The sequence below is a fragment of the Hippopotamus amphibius genome, chromosome 16 (assembly GCF_030028045.1).
Source record: "Hippopotamus amphibius kiboko isolate mHipAmp2 chromosome 16, mHipAmp2.hap2, whole genome shotgun sequence".
NCBI lineage: Eukaryota > Metazoa > Chordata > Mammalia > Artiodactyla > Hippopotamidae > Hippopotamus > Hippopotamus amphibius.
Window position 1 is genome coordinate 18,255,067 of NC_080201.1, and position 16,834 is coordinate 18,271,900.

Genomic DNA, 16,834 nt, shown 5'->3' on the forward strand with positions numbered 1-16,834 from the left:
TTCACCTGTGAGGAAATAAACACCATCACACTTTCATAAGCCACCTAATCACAAATGGTCAGGTACGAAGAAGAAAATGAAGTCTCCACAGCGAGGCCTAATTCCACATGTCTCCAATTAATCTCTACAACAAAGAGTGAGAGGGAACTTATCAAAAAATGAACCTAGTAAGCAGCAGGACGATATTTCCTTTTGCAAAATCTAATTTTTATATGCCCAGCAGGGGTAGCACTCAATTACTGAGAAGTTCCATCACACCCACAGTGGGGTGTAACTGAACACATGTCTGAGAACTGGCCTGGTCATTTCAAATCATGCATGTCTAGACAGCTGCTGCTCCCTCTGTCCCAGATCCCATGAGCACCTCTTGCGTCACTTTTGTAGAAAAGTATCCACACATCCTGGAGACTACAGCAGGAAGCACAGAGGACAGAGGTCAGGAAATTTCCTGTACCAAGAAATACCAGAAAGATCAGTCACATAACTGGTATTTACTTTTGGTTTGTGGTAAAAATATGACAGTCAGACTGGGAAGCAGGCAGACAAGAGAATATCAGGCTTGTGGTTTCCCATATATATGTCAGGAAAGGAAAATCAAATACAAGAACTTTTAATGACAATCTGAGACCAAAGTTGGGAAGAAAAGCCATTAGCACACAGCGGGACCACAGCAAAGAAGGCAGCCTGGGCCGTTTCTTCAAGGGCCTCTCAGCAAGAAAAGAGAGTTGAAAATGATCTCAGGAAGCACTGACAGGATTTCAAAAGTCTGCTCCTCCCAGATTTTCAAAATCAGGGAGCAGCTCTCAAGAGATAAGCACCAGAGGGCTGAGCATTCTGCTAGCCTGGTACTAGATTCACTCGCAGAGCTTTTTTTTCCCCCATCAAGGGCACAGATTGAATTCTTTTTACCAAGTACACAGTCCAGTTCACACAAGAGGTACTCAAAAACAAATGTTAAATTAAATATTGGTTCCTGCTTATCACTGGCTATAACACAAGTGGTGCCCAGACTGTTTGCTCAGTGTTTAGTAAAGAATTCTCTGAATGTTTCACAAATCTCTCCTTCCATTTACGACATGAGGTGATCAAACAAGATGACAGGATGTGAAGACATTAAGAAGGGCCACGATAGCAGGAGCACAGACCGTCCTCTCTGCAACAGGCCAGACTCTGAGCCCAACACAAGACAGTCTCCCCGCAGCCGCAGGAAGCTCTGCTCAGGCGCTCTCACATCCTCAGCCTCGCCGCAGCCCCCCGCCCCCCTCCCCGTCAGAGTCTCTCCCACCCAGCACAGGTCCTTTCTCAGCATCAGACTCACACTGGAGAATCTCACACGGTCTCTTTCACGTTCAGTGTCGCACTCAGGGCCACTCTGACCGCGGTCTCTCTCACACTCACGGAGTCACTCTCACACCCAGGGTCTCTCTCACACACACACCGAGTATCCCTCACACTAACAGGTCTTGCACACTCAGAGTCACTCTCAGACTCACACACACACACACACACACACACACACACACACACGGCGTCCTCCTCACACGCTCAGTCTTAAACTCCTAGACCCCCCTCACGCTCAAGGTCCCGCTCACACGCACGGCGTCCCCCTCGGGCACGCGCTCACGCGCAGCGTCTCTCACGTGCCCGCGGCCCGCCCGCCGCGTGGGGGGGTCCTGGAGCCGCATCCCGCACGCGGCGGCCGCGGCGGCGCGGAGTGTTCGGCCCCAGCAGAAGGCGGCCCCAGCCCGGCTCCCCCGGCCCGGCTCCCCCGGCCCGGCTCCCTCGGCGCGCCCGCCCGCGGCCCGTTACCTCGTGGCGGCCCGGCGCCTCCAGGATGCTCGGTCGCGCTGCCGCCGCCCCCGCCGCGACCGCTCAGGCCCCGCCCCCGCCACGTCACCCGCCGCCGGATCGCGACAGCGTGCGCGGCGTCGGGACAGAGGGCCAGTCTCCGCGCGGCTCGCGGGCGGCGGCGCTTCCAGGCCCCAGGGGGCCGCAGCGACCGCGCTCAGGCGCCCGCAGTGCGGTCCCAGCCCCTGGAGGGCCGTGACCCGGGCCGACTGGATGACCTTTCCCTGACCCTGGAGTCTCTTGGGGCCTCCAAGGGACACAATACAGGGACGCTCCCGCGGGGACCTCTAAGTTCCCCCACACCTGGTTCCTCTGTGGCCCTTGGCCTGGGCCGCACTCCCAGGGGGACCCCATGCAGCTCACACAGGGAGCTCTAAACAGCCTCCATAGCCCGTTCACAGCCAGCCCTCCTCCTAGACACCCCAGGGAGACACTGACCCAGGATTTGTCCTCCCAGTCACAGCTCCGACCACCGCACATCCTTTAAGGTCCCCACAGACACATGGACACTGCTGGGGTTACATAGCTATCCCCAGGCCTCCTTGGGGCCCAAGCTTGAGGACAGTTTTCAGTCCTCATCCTGCCTGATCCTCTTGGAGGTGCACCCTCCTGTCCTCTTTCTCTCCCTGTGGTTGCTCCTCCTCCATCTCCTTCTAGGGCTCCTTTTCCTCTGGTAGCTCTGGGACTCTGTCTCGGGCCTCCTGATCTCATGGAAAGCTGAGCACTACCCCTTAGCTTCCTGTCCACACCTCAAGCCATGATTCTCTCCTGGGCCATGGAGTCATTTCCCCCTGGACACGTGTTCAGAACTACACATCCTCTGGTTCCAGATTGCCCACAAAACCCTGCTCCCCACCACCCAGTGACCCAGTGGCAGATGGGCAGCACCCTGAACCCTTCCTCCTCCTGGCCCCCCACCCCAGGCCCTGCATCTCATGGTTTTCTTCTCCCCAGCCATAATAGCCTCCTGCTCTAATTCATCCCCATAGGGTAGGAGGTGCTCCTAAAATGCAGGCTGGAATGACTTGGTATCTCCTCTGCCTAAAAACCCTTCCATCCTCCTCCCTATAGACCTGAGATGATGATCCCTGAAGAGCCTTCACTAGTGCTGCCCTCCTTGTGCTCTCTGCTTGGAATACTTTCCCTAAGTGTGAACGAGAGTACAGGTATAACATGTCTTATTGCTCTTTGCTTTATTGCACTTCGCAGTTGTTGCATCTTTTGCAAACAGGTTTGTGGCAACCCTGTTTTTTCAGATAATGGTTAGCATGTTTTGGCAAAGTATTTTTTAATTAAGGTATGTACACTGTTTTTAGACATAATGCTATTGCACACTTAATAGGCTAGAGTATAATGTAAACAACTTTTAGATGCACCAGAAAACAAACCAAAAAATTCATGTGACTCACTTTACTGCAATATTCACTTTACTGTGGTGGTCTGGAACTGAACTTGCAGTATCTCTGAGGTATGTCTGCATGTATATATTTGGAGTCATTAGAGTCTGACTAACCCTTTTCCCCCTGGATCAGTTCCTCCTGCCTCCCTGGCCTGGCAGAGGATGGGCTCTGGACACTTGTGTCACTCAATGGCAGCCAGTCCACTCGTCCTTGTATCAGCAGCATACATGACCTGCAAGCCCCCAGAAACTCCAGCTTCACTGTCTCACACCCACTTACAGCATCCTGCCAGCTGAAAGCCAACAAGAACCAAGCACTGAACCAGATGTTCTCTAAAACCACCAATGTTCCTTAGGACCGCCCTACAGGGTACATTTATTCATCCCCACTCCTCAGATGAGCAAACCGAGGCTCAGAGAGATCAGGAGACTTCCCAGGCTACTTGGTTAGAGCTGGTAGAACTCAGATTTGAACGCTGGTCTGCTGGTCCTGAAGTCTGCTCTGACTCCATACCCTTTCTCTGCAGCTGTGAAACTGAGAGTAGAAGTGGGATTGAAATAGGTCAGGGATGAGAGGGTGGCTGCAAGGCCATGAGTAGGTAGGTGTCAGGGCAGAGATTAAGAGTCAGGCTGGGCAGGACCTGGGCGTAAGGGTTTACTCCCTTTCATGTTGTCATCCTTTTTCCAAGGCCAGCGATGTAGCTTGATCTATGTATCCCTAGGCATCCTAACCCCCTGGGCCACCCATTTTTCCAGGTTTGACCAATAACTGGTGCAGCGAGAGGATTTAGAGCGCTCTCTAGTGGCCCAAGGTGTACTGACACCTAAAACCCAGGCTGGTCAGGCTCCTGTGGAGGAGACAGGAACTGGGGTTCCCACGATCCCCACTGGCCCCCAGCTCTGGGCTCTGCACCACAGAATTCAGGCCTGAACCCCATTCCTATGCATGTTTTCCTGTCTCAGACTCTGTTTCTCTGTCCTTATCCATCTACATTTGGTCCCCAGTCTCTCAGTCCCTATCTCTGCCCATCTTGGTCTTTCTCCCTCCCTCAGTCTCACTCTGTCCCGAGAGGGACAAATGGTGGGCAAATGAGCTGATGAAGCACAGTAGAAGGGTGGCATCCTAAAAAAATTCAAAGGACCTCCCTGATGGTCCAGTGGTTAAGAATCCACTTTCCAATGCAGGGGATGCGGGTTTGATCCCTGGTCAGGGAACTAAGATCCCACACGCTGTGGGGCAACTAAGCCCAGGTGCCACAAGTACAGAGCCCATGCGCTCTGGAGGCTGCACACCACAACAACAGAGCCCATGCACCACAACTAGAGAGAGAAGCCCGTGCACTGCAACAAAAGATCCTGTATGTCACAACAGAGATCTTGGGTGCCACAACTAAGACCTCACAGCCAAAAATAAACAAATAAATACACAGTAAAAAATAAAGTGACCCTTTATCATTCATTGTATTAAAAAAAAAATTCAAAGGATGCTGAGAACTGCAAGCTGAGGGAGGACAGAATGCTGGGAAGGGGAGTCCAGACAGGGTGACCGGCAGAATTGTCCTTGGCTCCTGGCTCTGGGGTAGCATTTGGGGCCTGTTGACCAGATAGAAGCAGGGGAGTGGGGGATGGGCAGGAGCTTCATTCCAACAGGAATGTTTCAGATCCTGGTTCTCAGTCCCAGGAGGGGAACTAGATCGCCGGAGAGGTGGCAGGAGGATGAAGCCCAAAGAGGTGCACAGGAACCATGCCTTTGGTGCTTAGAGACCCCATCAAGGTCTCGGGAAAGGTTGGGAGCTCCTGATTACCTGCCTCTTAGCCTGCTCACCCTTCCACTGCCTCCCTCTCATGCTCAGAGCAGAGGCTAGGCTGGGGCACTTTTCAGCATCCAGAATACTTTTATTGCCAGAATCGAGGTACAGCCTGCTCAGAGCCCCATTCAGGGCCCACTACTCAGGAACAAAGGGAGAGAGATGCTGGGTACGAATGCAACAGAGAAAATCCTGCTTCACAGAAACCTTGAAAGAGCAAAGCACAGTCCAGCCTGACTGTGGCTTTGGGGCCCCACCATAGAGGCTAGACTCAAGTCTTGGCCTATAGCTGTCACCTCCTTGGAGACCAGCAAGGCAGATCCACATCCTCCATCCCTGCTGTCAGGGGGAGATCCATGCAGTACCTCTGGAGCAGGAAGAAAACTCCCAGGAGACCCCCCAAGGCACCTGGCTCTCTCAGCGGCCCACTCAAGTTTCTGGGCTAGTCCCTGCTGACTAAACACCACTGAGCTGGCTGGTGGGGATGGGTACTGGGCAGAGTGGGCAAGAGTCCTACCTCCTCTTGGTCCTGTGCCAGCCCACATGGGTGCGAGAGAGGTCCTGGGCAACGTGGTGGTGGGTGAGCAAGCGGGCAGCTCAGGGCGGCTCTGATGGGCCTTGGCTGCTTCGAGTTCCCTTTCTTCTTGAGTTCCTAAAGGGCATGGCACCAGGCCCTGCTCTCATCCCTGAACCGCAGCCACAGGGCAGAGGGAGCCAGCATCAGTATTGTGGGCAACAACCCAACCAAGGAGACCAGGGCTCCAGGGACACAGCCCTGAGAACTGGGGGGCCATCTGTTGCCCAGACCTGAGGTAGGAGTGAATGCCCCAGGGCCTGGGAACCATGGCACGGGAACACAACGACCCACCCCTGCCTGCAGGGGGAACTGGGCTGCCCCCAGAAAGCCACAGTCAGGCTGTGTGAGCAGCGAGACCACAGGGAAGCCAGCGGCTCCAGCCACCCATGGCCAGTAGCAGGCTGACTTGTGGCCAGTGTGTGAGAAGGTACACCCTAGGGACCAGGAGCCCATCCTAGGGACCACAGTTCAGTAATGTCCCTCACAGGAAGGCTGAGGTGCCCGGGCCTGGTGGGCGAGTGTGAAAAGGCCACAGGGGTAAGGAGGAACCCATGGCCCCAGCACTGGGGACTGGGACCAGGTGCCAGCCAATCACCTGCGGAGCCAGTCCTGAGGTCACAACAGTCCCACCATGAGCAGCATTCTTTCCATCAAGGGTCCCTCAAGTTAAGTCCAGACTATGTCTTCCCTCCTCACTCCCAGAGAGGAAGGATAAAAACACAGCATTTCCCCATCTTACAACCCAAGATCCAGGGCCTTAGATGATCAGTCACAAACTGCTACACTCACGGGCCATGGTTGCCCCAGAGGCCAGGAGAAGCAGTGGTGGCCGGGCCCTCCCACAGCCCTGATTCCTCACAGCCCTGCCTGGCACAGGAATCAGGGCCCGAGCAGCACGCGCTTCAGGTAGGCCAGTGTAGTGGCGTTGGCTAGCATCGCGATGTGCTCGCTGCCTGGCAGCGCCTGCAACGACACTTCTTGCTCCTGGCGGCCGCGCCAGGCCTGGCACTGCAGGGCACTCTGCAAGTTCACAGTGCCGTCACCGTCACCAAAGCAGATTTTAGGGTCACGGTCCGGGAAGCTCTCATAGTAGAAGGAGTCTGGCGTGGGGACCCCAGTGCCATAGAGGCAGTGCAACCGCACGCCAGGCGGCACCATGGCCTCAACCAGCCCCTCCGTGTCCTGCCGCATGAGCCAGCCGTCTTCGAAGCCGATGTCCCGGAAGAAGCGACGATAGTCCTGCAGCGTGTAGTTGGCCGTGCGTGTGTGCACGAAGACCTTTTCGGGTGACCAGGTATAGTTGTAGGGCAGCAGCCAGCTGGTGGAGACGGCAGACCGCTGCTGTTCCCGGATCTTCAGAGGCCCAATGACTGGGATCCGGTTGTTGTCTCCTGCGGGCAGAGGACTCGGGTCAGTCTGTACTTGGGAGTGCAAGCCAGCGGGGCAGCATGCTCACCGCCAGGCCCCCTGCCAGCCCCCAGCCAAGGCCCAGTCAGCACTCTGGCATCTCTACTATTAACTATTAACTATTAACATTGTGACAACTCCCCTATTTCCCTGGATTTTTGCTCTATCTGGGAAGCACATGACCAAGACTTGTTTCTTTCCTTTTGCATTTTGTCAACAAGGATTTAGGCAGCACACACCCAAAGGGTGACATGTAAAAACAATACCCTCCCCAGAGCACTTATCCCCCAGCCTGTGGCCATTGACCTTGTCCAAGGTGAATCAGCAGGCTGGCAGCCCAAAGACACATTCCTCTCAATCTTTTATTACATTGAGCTTCGTAAATATTTTTCCCTTCCTAGGCTCAGAGCAGCAACTAGCCAGCCCAGGTCAGTGCCAGGGCAGGAGGGGAGGCTGCAGACAGAGCGAGAAGTGTTTCTCACACAGAAATGCCAACAACACAAACGCACCCACCAGCCAGTGAGATCACCAGAGGATGAGCTTGGGTACAGGGGCCCTCTGCCCTGCTCAGGACCCAGAGCCACCCATCACCTCACTCGGACTGCAGGCCTTCAGCTCTGCCTGATGGGGCCTGGCTCTAGGAGCCCTCAGGAAAGGGAATCCATAGCTAGGTGTCCATGACTACCACCCTTCCTGCCCCACCCCTACTCTCAGACTGCCAAAGCCTGACAGCAGTTTCCTAGAATCTGAGGCAAAGCTCTAAGGGGACTCACTGGGAAGCTCTGAAAGGGCCAGGACCTGAACTCCACCGTGGCAACTTGTCTCAGACTCAGAGGGGCCCACGTCTCTCCTTTCAGGTCCAGGCTGGACAGAGTAGATAGCTGTGATGAGTCCTCATTGTAATTGGATTCACTGTCCAGCTAATCCAGGGTCACTACTGGGAGAGGCCCAATCACAATGATCAATCAGGTGACCAACAAGCAGGTCAGGCAGTGCCGGTCACTTGAGGAAGAAAGCTCATCAGATGCTTGGCACAGCCCTGGCTCACAGCTCCTAAAGTGAGGGGCCACGTGGCTCACCTCCAGTCCTAGCAGAGGGAGGAAAGCCCTATGGCTATAGCTAGCAGGTTCTAACAGTCATAAAAAGGCAGGTGGGTTGGAGAGGAATGGGGAAGGTGGTGGTTTTCCCAACTGCCAAGCAAGCAGGCCCAGACAAATCTGCACCTGCTTCCTCTCTGTGTTGCCCGCAGAGGCTCCCCGCTGCTGCAAAGGGAGGTGTAGCTCAAAAACAGGAAACTGTAGCCCAACCTTGCTTCTCTGGGGCAAAGATGGGGATGAAGAAGTGAGGATGGGGGTAAGAGAGAGGGAAAAGGCTCCTCCAGAGAACTTTGTACCAAACCAAGTTAGCCAGCCAGGCCCAGGCCCAGTGTGTGTGTGTGTGTGTGTGTGTGTATACACGTGCGCCCTGTGTGACCAATGGTTATGCTGCTCCATGTACTTGCTGTAAGAAACCTACACAGATAACAAGGGTCGGGACTTCCCTGGTGGTTCAGTGGTTAAGAATCCGCCTGCCAATGCAGGGTACACGGGTTCGATCCCCGCTCCAGGAAGATCCCACATGCCGCAGAGCAACTAAGCCCATGTGCCACAACTATTGAAACTCTGCTCTAGAGTCCATCAGTCACAACTATTGAGCCCACGTGCTGCAACTACTGAAGCCCATGTGCCTAGAGCCCATGCTCCGCAACCAGAGAAGCCACTGCAATGAGGAGTCCACGCACCACAATGAAGAGTGGCTTCTGCTCTATAGAAAGCCCGTGTGCAGAAACAAAGACCCAATGCAGCCAATAAATAAATAAATAAATAAATAAATTTATAAAAAGCCAAAAAAAAACCCCCCAAAACAAGGGTCATCAACTGGAGAGAGGAATTTAGAAGTCTTTTAGAAAGAGATGTTTGGAAAAGAATACCACTCTGGAGAAGGAAGGGTCCTGACCCAAGAGACGAGACATGAGGGTGGCCCAGGAGGACACAGTAGAGGGAAAGAGAGTGCATCATCCCAGACACCAACTCCCCACAGCGCTGCAGCGCTGAGCCAGGCAGGGTCTTACCTGAGGCCAGGACGCGCAGGGTCTTGGCCACGCCCCCCCAGGGCGGACCCAGGGCCACGAAGGCATGGATATACTTGCCCTTCCAGGCCTGTGGCTGCCGCTGCAGAAAGTAGAGCGTGTACATGTTGCCCATACTGTGGGCCACCAGCACCACAGGGCCCCCATACAGCTGGTGCATCTCCTCGATCATCTCGCGGAGGGCCAGGAAATAGGGCCCGTTTTCATCTGCAGGCCAGAGCCAGGTGGGGGTCAGGCAGGAAGGGTCCTCGGGCCTGAACCACTTACCGTGTCTCAGGCCAGACCCAGGACTAGGTGGGTGGGGAGAGTGTGAAAATCCAAGTGGGAAGGGTCTGGCTTCCCCTCAATTTCCTCGAAAGGAGGAAACAAAGGAGCTCCTTTTCCCCTCCTCAGCCTCATTATATCCCCGGGGCTCAGAGGCCCAGAAATCCTGGGCTGAGGGTGGGGGAAGGACAGGACAGACTGAATAGGGGTAGATACTGTGACTGCTGGGCTGGATGCCAGAGATCTGGGAGCAGGGGAAGGCCGGGGCCTGTGGTGGCTGTGATCTCCTCCTCCCCACTTCCCAAGACCTCAGGGAGGAAACCACCTACTTGGAGCTCGGCGCCAGTCGTAGGGGGCCCCCCGGACATCCTCACCTCGTGTGTAGCCCCAGCCCACAAGGCTCTCCACCATGGTGTGGAAATAGGAACCTGTAGACAGAAATGCATAGTATTAGAGAGAGTACAGTCATTGTCAGCCGCCCGCACCACGCTTGCCAAAGAGACTGTGACATCTACAGCCGGGAGATCCCCAAAGGAGTGCTATAGGGCTCTGTGCTCACACTAATTAGGGACAGCTCACAGGCTACCCCTTCAAACCAACAGGGTTCCTTCAACTCTCAGAGTCCACCAGAACCTCCATCCCCATTCCCTGGAGGCGGGGTGGGTGTGGGTGTGGGATTGGGAAGGGCTACCTACCCACACTGCTTTTGCTGGGGTCCAGGAACTCCAGTGAGAAGGTCTTCCCAAAGCCAGGGACACGCACATCCACACCATCAGGGAACTGAGTGGTGCGGGATATTCGGTTGTAGACCAGCCTGTCAGGAGGTGATATTGAGCCAGTAACCCAGAAGTGACACCAAAGTTGCTGTGTCTCAATACTGTCCTGTGTCCTGAGCCATACTCCCTTCGCATCCTCAGGTTTGGTCACATGTATAGGGGAGACCAAAAAGTAACAAAGCAAGTTTGTAAAGCACAGATCAGAGTAACCACATCCAAATGAGGACCCCAACAAGGGCTCTCTCCAAAGACTGACTCCAGGACCCGTATCGGGCAATATTCCCTTCTCCTCAATGTCACCCACACGAGAAGGCAGGTCTCAGATCTGGTTGGGAGAGGGATCTGGCTGCCAGGCCTGGCTCTGCCATGAATATCACACTTGACCCCAAAAGGCAGGCAGCCTAACTTCACAGGCTCCTATCACTCCATCTCCACGGATCCAGCCTCCGCCCCCTGCGGTAACACAACACAGGGCAAAGGAGAGGATGAATGCGACATACAACGGAACCAGACAGAGAAGCCCTGAGCACCTGTGGCTGCTGCATGAGTGGGTGCACAAGACCTGGAAAAATGACGGGGATAGGGTGGTGGGAGACGGGAGGAAAGCCGTAGGCCAGGCCAGGAACGCTGCCTTGGCCTCCCCTGATACTGACGAGACAAATGTGCCCAAGAAAATACAGGCTAGACCTGTAGTCCCTGGTGTTCCTGAGTCACACCCACCCTTAAAGATCAGCCGCAGAAAGCTGACAAGATACACAACACTGGCCAAATGAAAGTCCTGGGGACCCACTCTCTCCAGGGCAATCTGTAGATCATCCCAATGGCCACTGAGCAAAGTTCTAGAAAGCCAAAGCACTCTGCTGGATGCAAGTCTAAACAGGTCAGAGGCCCAACAACGGTAGACAATCCCCTCTTGGTATCAGCCTGCACCTCCAACTGGCAGTACCTGAGACCATGTCTCTGCAACAAAAATAGAAATGCAGATCAACAGCCCAGAAATAACCCTGATCGCACAAGGAAGAAGAAAGAGTCAACAAAGCTGCTGTCATAAACAACAGGGAAAGGCAGGGTGCCCGGAGAACCAGCTAGAACCAGCTAGTGTGTCTCCAGGGAAAAAAAATCTTAATTTGTAAGACTCCATTCAGCTCAAATATTTATTGAAAACCAATTGTGTTTCTGCTCCTACAGGTTTAAAGATAAAAGAGACACAGTCCCTGCCTTCAGGGAGCTCAGTGTGGGCAGAAACCTTAGCTCAGAGGCAGACAACGCTGGGTTGGAATCCTAGTTTGTGGCTTATTAGCTGAGTGACCCTAAGCAATTTTGTAACCTTTTTGAGCTTCCAGATTTGCTCATCTGTAAAACAGGTTTTAAAACAGCACTTGTTTCATCCCCCCCCCCCCCATTGCTGTAAGACTCAATGAAAGAAAGTATGTAAAATGTATAGTATCTGTTTTCAATAAGCAGTAATTCTCATTATGTGATTATCTTATTATGGAAGAAACGGCCTAGGAAACAATGTTTGGCAGGCAGGGAATGCGGGTTGGAGGAGCAGGCATGCCGCCAAGGGGAAGGAGAGCTTTGGAGAGTGGCAGGGAGACTTCAGAGAGGAACCAGGCTTGGGTTTTAAAGAGTACATGGGGGACTTCCCCGCTGCCACAGCGGTTAAGAATCCACCTGCCAATGCAGGGGACATGGGTTCAAGCCCTGGTCCGGGAAGGTCCCACATGCCACAAATCAATGAAGCCAGTGTGCCGCAACTACTGAGTCTGTGCTCTAGAGCCCACACACCACAACTACTGAAATCTCTGCCCTAGAGCCTGGGCTCCTCAACAAGAGAAGCAACCACAATGAGAAGCCCACGCACCGCAACAAAGAGTAGCCCCTGCTTGCCGCAACTAGAGAAACCCACACACAGCAACAAAGACCCAGTGCAACCAAAAAATAAAATAAATAAGTTTTTAAAAAATAAAATAAAGAGTGAACAGGAGGGAGTTTATCAGGCAAAGAGTGTAAAGGGTGATTCCAGGCTGAAGCAACAGCAAGTGGAAAGGCATCCTAGGAAGAACAAGCAGCTGGAGGGGCAGGTGTGGCCAAGTCAGAGGCAAGGGAAGGGGTGGGGGCCAAGGCGAGGCTGTGAGTAGGAACTGGAACTTAGAAACCACAAATAGGGCGTGAGGGTAGGGACACGAGCAGCAGGAAAGGGAAGAAAGTTCTGTCTGGGAGAAGGCAGAGGTGGTGTTGATCAGACTGAGGAAATGGGAAGGGAGAGAGGTCAGTGCCCTCGCGGTCTCTTGAGGCACAGATGAGAGAGAACTGGGCTCTGGAGGCCTCTTAGACTGGGACAGTGAGCAGCGCCCCAGCGCCCACCTGATATTGTCAATCCAGCAGTCAATGATGACAGGTAGCAGCAGTTCCAGGTTCAGCCAGAGTGTGAAGTAGCTGTCCGTCTTCTTGGAGCAGAGGTAGTGCACTACTGTTGGCTTGTCCAGCTTTGCCTCCAGCTGGTTGCCCAAATCACCAGGCACTGTAGGGGGACACAGGGCATGAATGAGACCCTGGGCCTGCCTGGCTGGAGACCCGAAGGCCTCCTACCCACCGCTGTCCCAGGCTGCAGAGTAGGTGATACCAAACTGGGCCTTGTGCGGCTCCTGGGCACAAAAGCCTTTCTGTGTCCCTCGTTTCTTTAAAGTGCTTTTATTTATTTATTTTTATTTTTTTGTGGCACATGGGCTTAGTTGCTCCGCAGCATGTGGGATCTTCCTGGAGCTGGGATCGAACCCGTGACCTCTGCATTGGCAGGCGGATTCTTAACCACTGCGCCACGTAGGAAGCCCCCTCGTTTCTTTGAGTATAGGAAATAGGCTTCATTCAGCCTCTAGGACCTTCTCTGAGTTTCAATGGGCAGATTCAAGCAGTTGCTAATTAGGGAAGGGAGGGGATGTGAGACAGGGGAGAGACAAAAATGCAGCCTTGGGGCAAGGTCCTGGTTCCTCATCAATGGATAGACACAATAATATCTTTGCTGTTTTGCAGATACTGAAACTCCCACCAGGTAGGAAAAGTTAACAGTTAACAAGCACAGTGCGCGGCAGACCAGTTGGAACCAGAAGGTTGACCCATGCAGACTCACACTTACCTCACCACCAACCAATCAGAAGAATATCCACGAGCTGATCACGCCCTCTTTGAACCTTTACTATAAAACTTCTCATTACCCTCTCCAAGTTGGGACACACAGTTTTGAGGGCATTAGCCTGCTATGGCCCCCTTTGCCTGGCAAAGTGATAATGCTATTCTTTTCTACTTCACTCAAAACTCTGTCTTCAAGATTTAATTTGATGCCGGGATACAGAGGCTGGTTTCAGCTTCATAGGTAGGGTCTTGCATACCCTGAAAGAAGGATCAGGAAACAGTACAGAGCACTGGGCCACTTAACCAGCCAAAACTAAATCCAAAGAAGGCACTCCAGGACAGGCTTGTGGAGGGAGGCAATGAACAGAAACAGTTGAGAGAAGCTGGCACCTGCCGGCCTACCGAGGTCCTCAGGCCTTGCTAAAGGCCAGAGCCCAGCTGCTAAACCCTGCTAAAGGTTCCAGAAGGCAGCTCATCTGGGGGCCCTAGCATCTTGGTGCACCTGGACCCTGTGTTGAAAATGGCTCTCCTGAAGCAACATACCATTCCAGCCACAGCCCAATGGGGGTGGGTGTGACCAGGCCCCAAGGATGACTTCTCGCTACCTATTCCGTATATACAGAGCCCTGTGGCCCTTGAAACACTCAAACTCATCCCCCTGTTGCTTCACTGCCCAACATGTAAGGCCCTTCACAGTCCATTTACTCCCAGTGACCTTTCAGGCCTCACCTGCTCCCACATGCCATTCTCCTGACACCTGCCCAACATATCCCCATTTAGGAGCCAGTGTTGGGTTCTCCTGGGCATTCACTGGCCTCCAGATGTGAACCTAGCCCTGCAGAGGGCACATCTTCCCTGTGCACCATCCCACAGTGTCCTCAGGGCAGCCATGGGAAGGAGGTGTAGCACCTGCCTTCACCTCCCTTCACGATGTGGTGCAGAAGTGGGGAGTCCCCAGCAGGACCGCCTCTAGACAACATGCCTGTGAACTAGACAGGGCAGTGTAGAAACCCCGGTCACTGTTTCCACCAGAGAGGAAACAGCTGAAAGAGGAAGTCACCAGATCTGCTGTGCCTGGATACCCTTTGTGCTGGCCAGGCTGTGTGGCCTCTAAAAATACCATTGGTCACCTCTTAAGCCCCTCTGTGCTTACAACTAGGATAAGAGTCATCCACATGCCATTCACCTCAAGTAACACTGGGAGAGAATATCCTTATTATGCCTACTTTACAGATAAGGAGACTGAGGCTGGGAGAGGTAGAAATAGCTTGCTACAGTCCCTTCCCCCTGGCCAGGGCCTTCTGTATCCCCTCTCTGGCCTCTGTTTCCTCTACCACCAACTTGAATCCCACCCACAGAGACTGGTCACCCTTGGATGCTGAAACTCTGATGGCCGAGGTCACGCCCCTGCTCTGTGCCCAGGAACAGCTTGTTTGCTGCCCACCATGGGGTTTCCCAGCATTAATGCCAATAGCCTCATTCTCTGAGAAGCTGGACAGCTTAGGATTCCAGTTGCTTTGTGCCTCTAGGTACCACCTGAGGCTCCTCTGCTGTGCCCTAGGATAACTAAGAACTGAATGAATTGATGAATGCATCTGGCACCAATCCAGGTGAAAAGGCCTAGGACCAGTTCATTCAGAGACCACACACTTCCCAATGCCACACCCTTCATGCTCAGTACTCCTTCAGTCCATACAAGGCTCCCTGCAGGCCTCCAAGATAAAGTCCAGATGACCCAAACAGTCACGCGTACATCATCCACTCCTTCCCCCATTTCATTCCAGACAGCCTGGACTGTTTAGTTTCCGCCCTCTGATATGTAGTTCCCTCTGCTTGAACTCTCTCCTGGCCTCAGCTCCAGCTGCACATGGCAGGAAACCTTGCCCAGCACAGACCTCACCTCTGGGGATCATCCTGCAAGCTTAGGGAAGGCAAGGCCTAACCTGCCCCAACCCCATGGTGAACCTGGGCCCGGCATCCCCCAGGAACATTTCCAGGCCCAGAGCTCCCGGTGGAGGACCTCTGGGATCACAGTGTCTGCCAACCCTACCCATCCCCATTAAAATACTCCCAGCAGAAAGAGCATGGGGGTCATGCAGCAGCAGACTCGGTATATAACGTATACCTCAGTATACCTCTGCGTCCGGGAGCCCCGGCTGGCCACCAACACACTAGCTCTTCGTGGCCTGAATGAGGCACCCAAAGCCCCCAAGACAGAGGTCTCATCCCTGCCACACCCACCACAAGGAAATACTACAGGCCCCCCAGTTGCCTGGGCTAGGAGCAAAGAGAGCATAGCCAGGGGAGGTTGCCTAGCCCCAACATAGCATAGTCCAAGTGGGTCTGCCAGGAGTAAGGGTACAGTATGACATTTGTTCATAGCCATTGTCTCAACCCCTCCCCCTGAATATAGCCATCCTCAGATTCCCCTGGGCCTCCTCCCTCAGGCCCAGTGCCACATATCTGATAAGGTAGGGGAGAGCCCTGGTGGCAGGCTAAGCGAGCTATCCTTCCGCAAAGAGCTTCCTTTCAGTACTGCCCTCTGAAACGTGCCAGGCTGGAAGGATGGAGAGAACAGCCTCCTAGCCAAGCGCAAGTCAACGCTGAGGCGCCTGGGGGCCAACTCTGAGGCCACCCTACCTCCTACTGGCCTTCGGGAGTGCGGCCAAAGAGCCTCGGTCTTTCCAGCTAGAAAATGGGGATAAGGCGAGGCGAGGCTTGGGAATGAGATGAACAGGCGTACCGAGGCACAAACGCGCGGTAACCCTCCCACTTACCCCCATATTCTACAGGGGAAGGTGACAAGAGTTTGACCACCCCCGCGCCCAGCGTAGCGGGAAGTGGACGGACCGACTCAGGTGACAAGACAGTCATACGCTCCCTCACCCCCGCTTAGAGCAGATGCAGACAGCCCCGCCCGCACCCCATCCAGCTGGACGCACGAGCGAACGAACCCACGACTGGACGCGCGGCTCACCCAGCACCACCGGTGGCGGACGTCCAGCCGGGAGCGTAGGATCTGCGAGCATCAAGAGGAAAAGGAGGCCGCTCGGGAGCAGGGCGGCGCGGTAGGGGCAGAGGCGGAGGCCCATGGCAGTGACCGCAGCTCCAGGTCCGACGTGCGGATTCAGCTCTCGGGTCTCGCGCCTAGGCCGGGGCGGCGGCGACGCGCTTAACCCCGCCGCTCGCAGCCTTCACAGCGTCCGGGCCAATCAGGGCCTGCCTCCGGCAACCGGCCTGCCAATAGGAACTCGCCGCCGGGGCGTCCTTCTCACTCGGAGCTCGCCGCCCCGCCCCGCCCCTACCCATCCCCGGCCAGCTCCCTTAACCGCGCTGCACGCCGAGCGCATCGATCGATAGAGGCTCCGCCTAGCTTTCCAGCGCGATCTCAGCTCATCCGACCCAGCTCTCCTCTGCTTGGGACCCAGCCCAGCCCTCGGTACCCTAAGTCTACGCTGCGCAACCCTCATCCCCGATTCCTGGCACCTCCTTGAC

The 16,834-nt window shown here is 54.5% G+C and overlaps 2 protein-coding genes across 7 annotated transcripts in view; both read right to left on the reverse strand.

Annotated features, from left to right (window-relative positions):
* The window catches only part of SLC7A6 (solute carrier family 7 member 6), a 32,943-nt gene extending 30,480 nt beyond the window's left edge, over positions 1-2,463 (reverse strand). For 2 of the 4 annotated variants that reach the window (XM_057711085.1, XM_057711082.1), the window contains exons 1-2: positions 1,810-1,858; positions 6-124 (exon numbers count right to left, since the gene is read on the reverse strand). The gene's annotated coding sequence lies outside the window, so the exon portion shown is untranslated. Of the gene's footprint in view, positions 1-5; positions 125-1,809; positions 1,865-2,286 lie in introns of those variants that run through there. The other 2 variants (XM_057711083.1, XM_057711084.1) reach the window with 2 other exon arrangements.
* A 652-nt stretch (positions 2,464-3,115) lies between these two features.
* PLA2G15 (phospholipase A2 group XV) lies at positions 3,116-16,489 on the reverse strand. Of its 3 annotated transcripts, none has more exons than XM_057710791.1 (6): positions 16,317-16,489; positions 12,575-12,731; positions 10,127-10,245; positions 9,761-9,859; positions 9,150-9,374; positions 3,116-7,023 (listed from the first exon to the last, which is right to left on the reverse strand). In XM_057710791.1, exons 1-6 carry the CDS (start codon positions 16,429-16,431, stop codon positions 6,512-6,514), a joined length of 1,227 nt encoding a protein of 408 aa, XP_057566774.1. In that variant the 5' UTR covers positions 16,432-16,489; the 3' UTR covers positions 3,116-6,511. The 3 variants fall into 3 exon arrangements, with proteins under 3 accessions (XP_057566774.1, XP_057566775.1, XP_057566776.1); XM_057710793.1 differs by having other exon boundaries at positions 6,664-7,023; positions 9,150-9,249; XM_057710792.1 differs by lacking the exons at positions 12,575-12,731; positions 16,317-16,489 and having other exon boundaries at positions 9,150-9,249; positions 10,127-11,589.
* Positions 16,490-16,834: the final 345 nt, after the last annotated feature.

Bases quoted from the DNA above. Each gene is read 5' to 3' on its own strand.
- PLA2G15 (XM_057710791.1), bottom strand. From the start codon at position 16,431: ATGGGCCTCCGCCTCTGCCCCTACCGCGCCGCCCTGCTCCCGAGCGGC. The intron at 9,375-9,760 runs GTAGGTGGTTTC...TCTGGCCTGCAG, and splicing joins CGACTGGCGCCGAGCTCCAA to ATGAAAACGGGCCCTATTTC. The intron at 7,024-9,149 runs GTAAGACCCTGC...CTCTGCCCGCAG, and splicing joins CCTGCGCGTCCTGGCCTCAG to GAGACAACAACCGGATCCCA.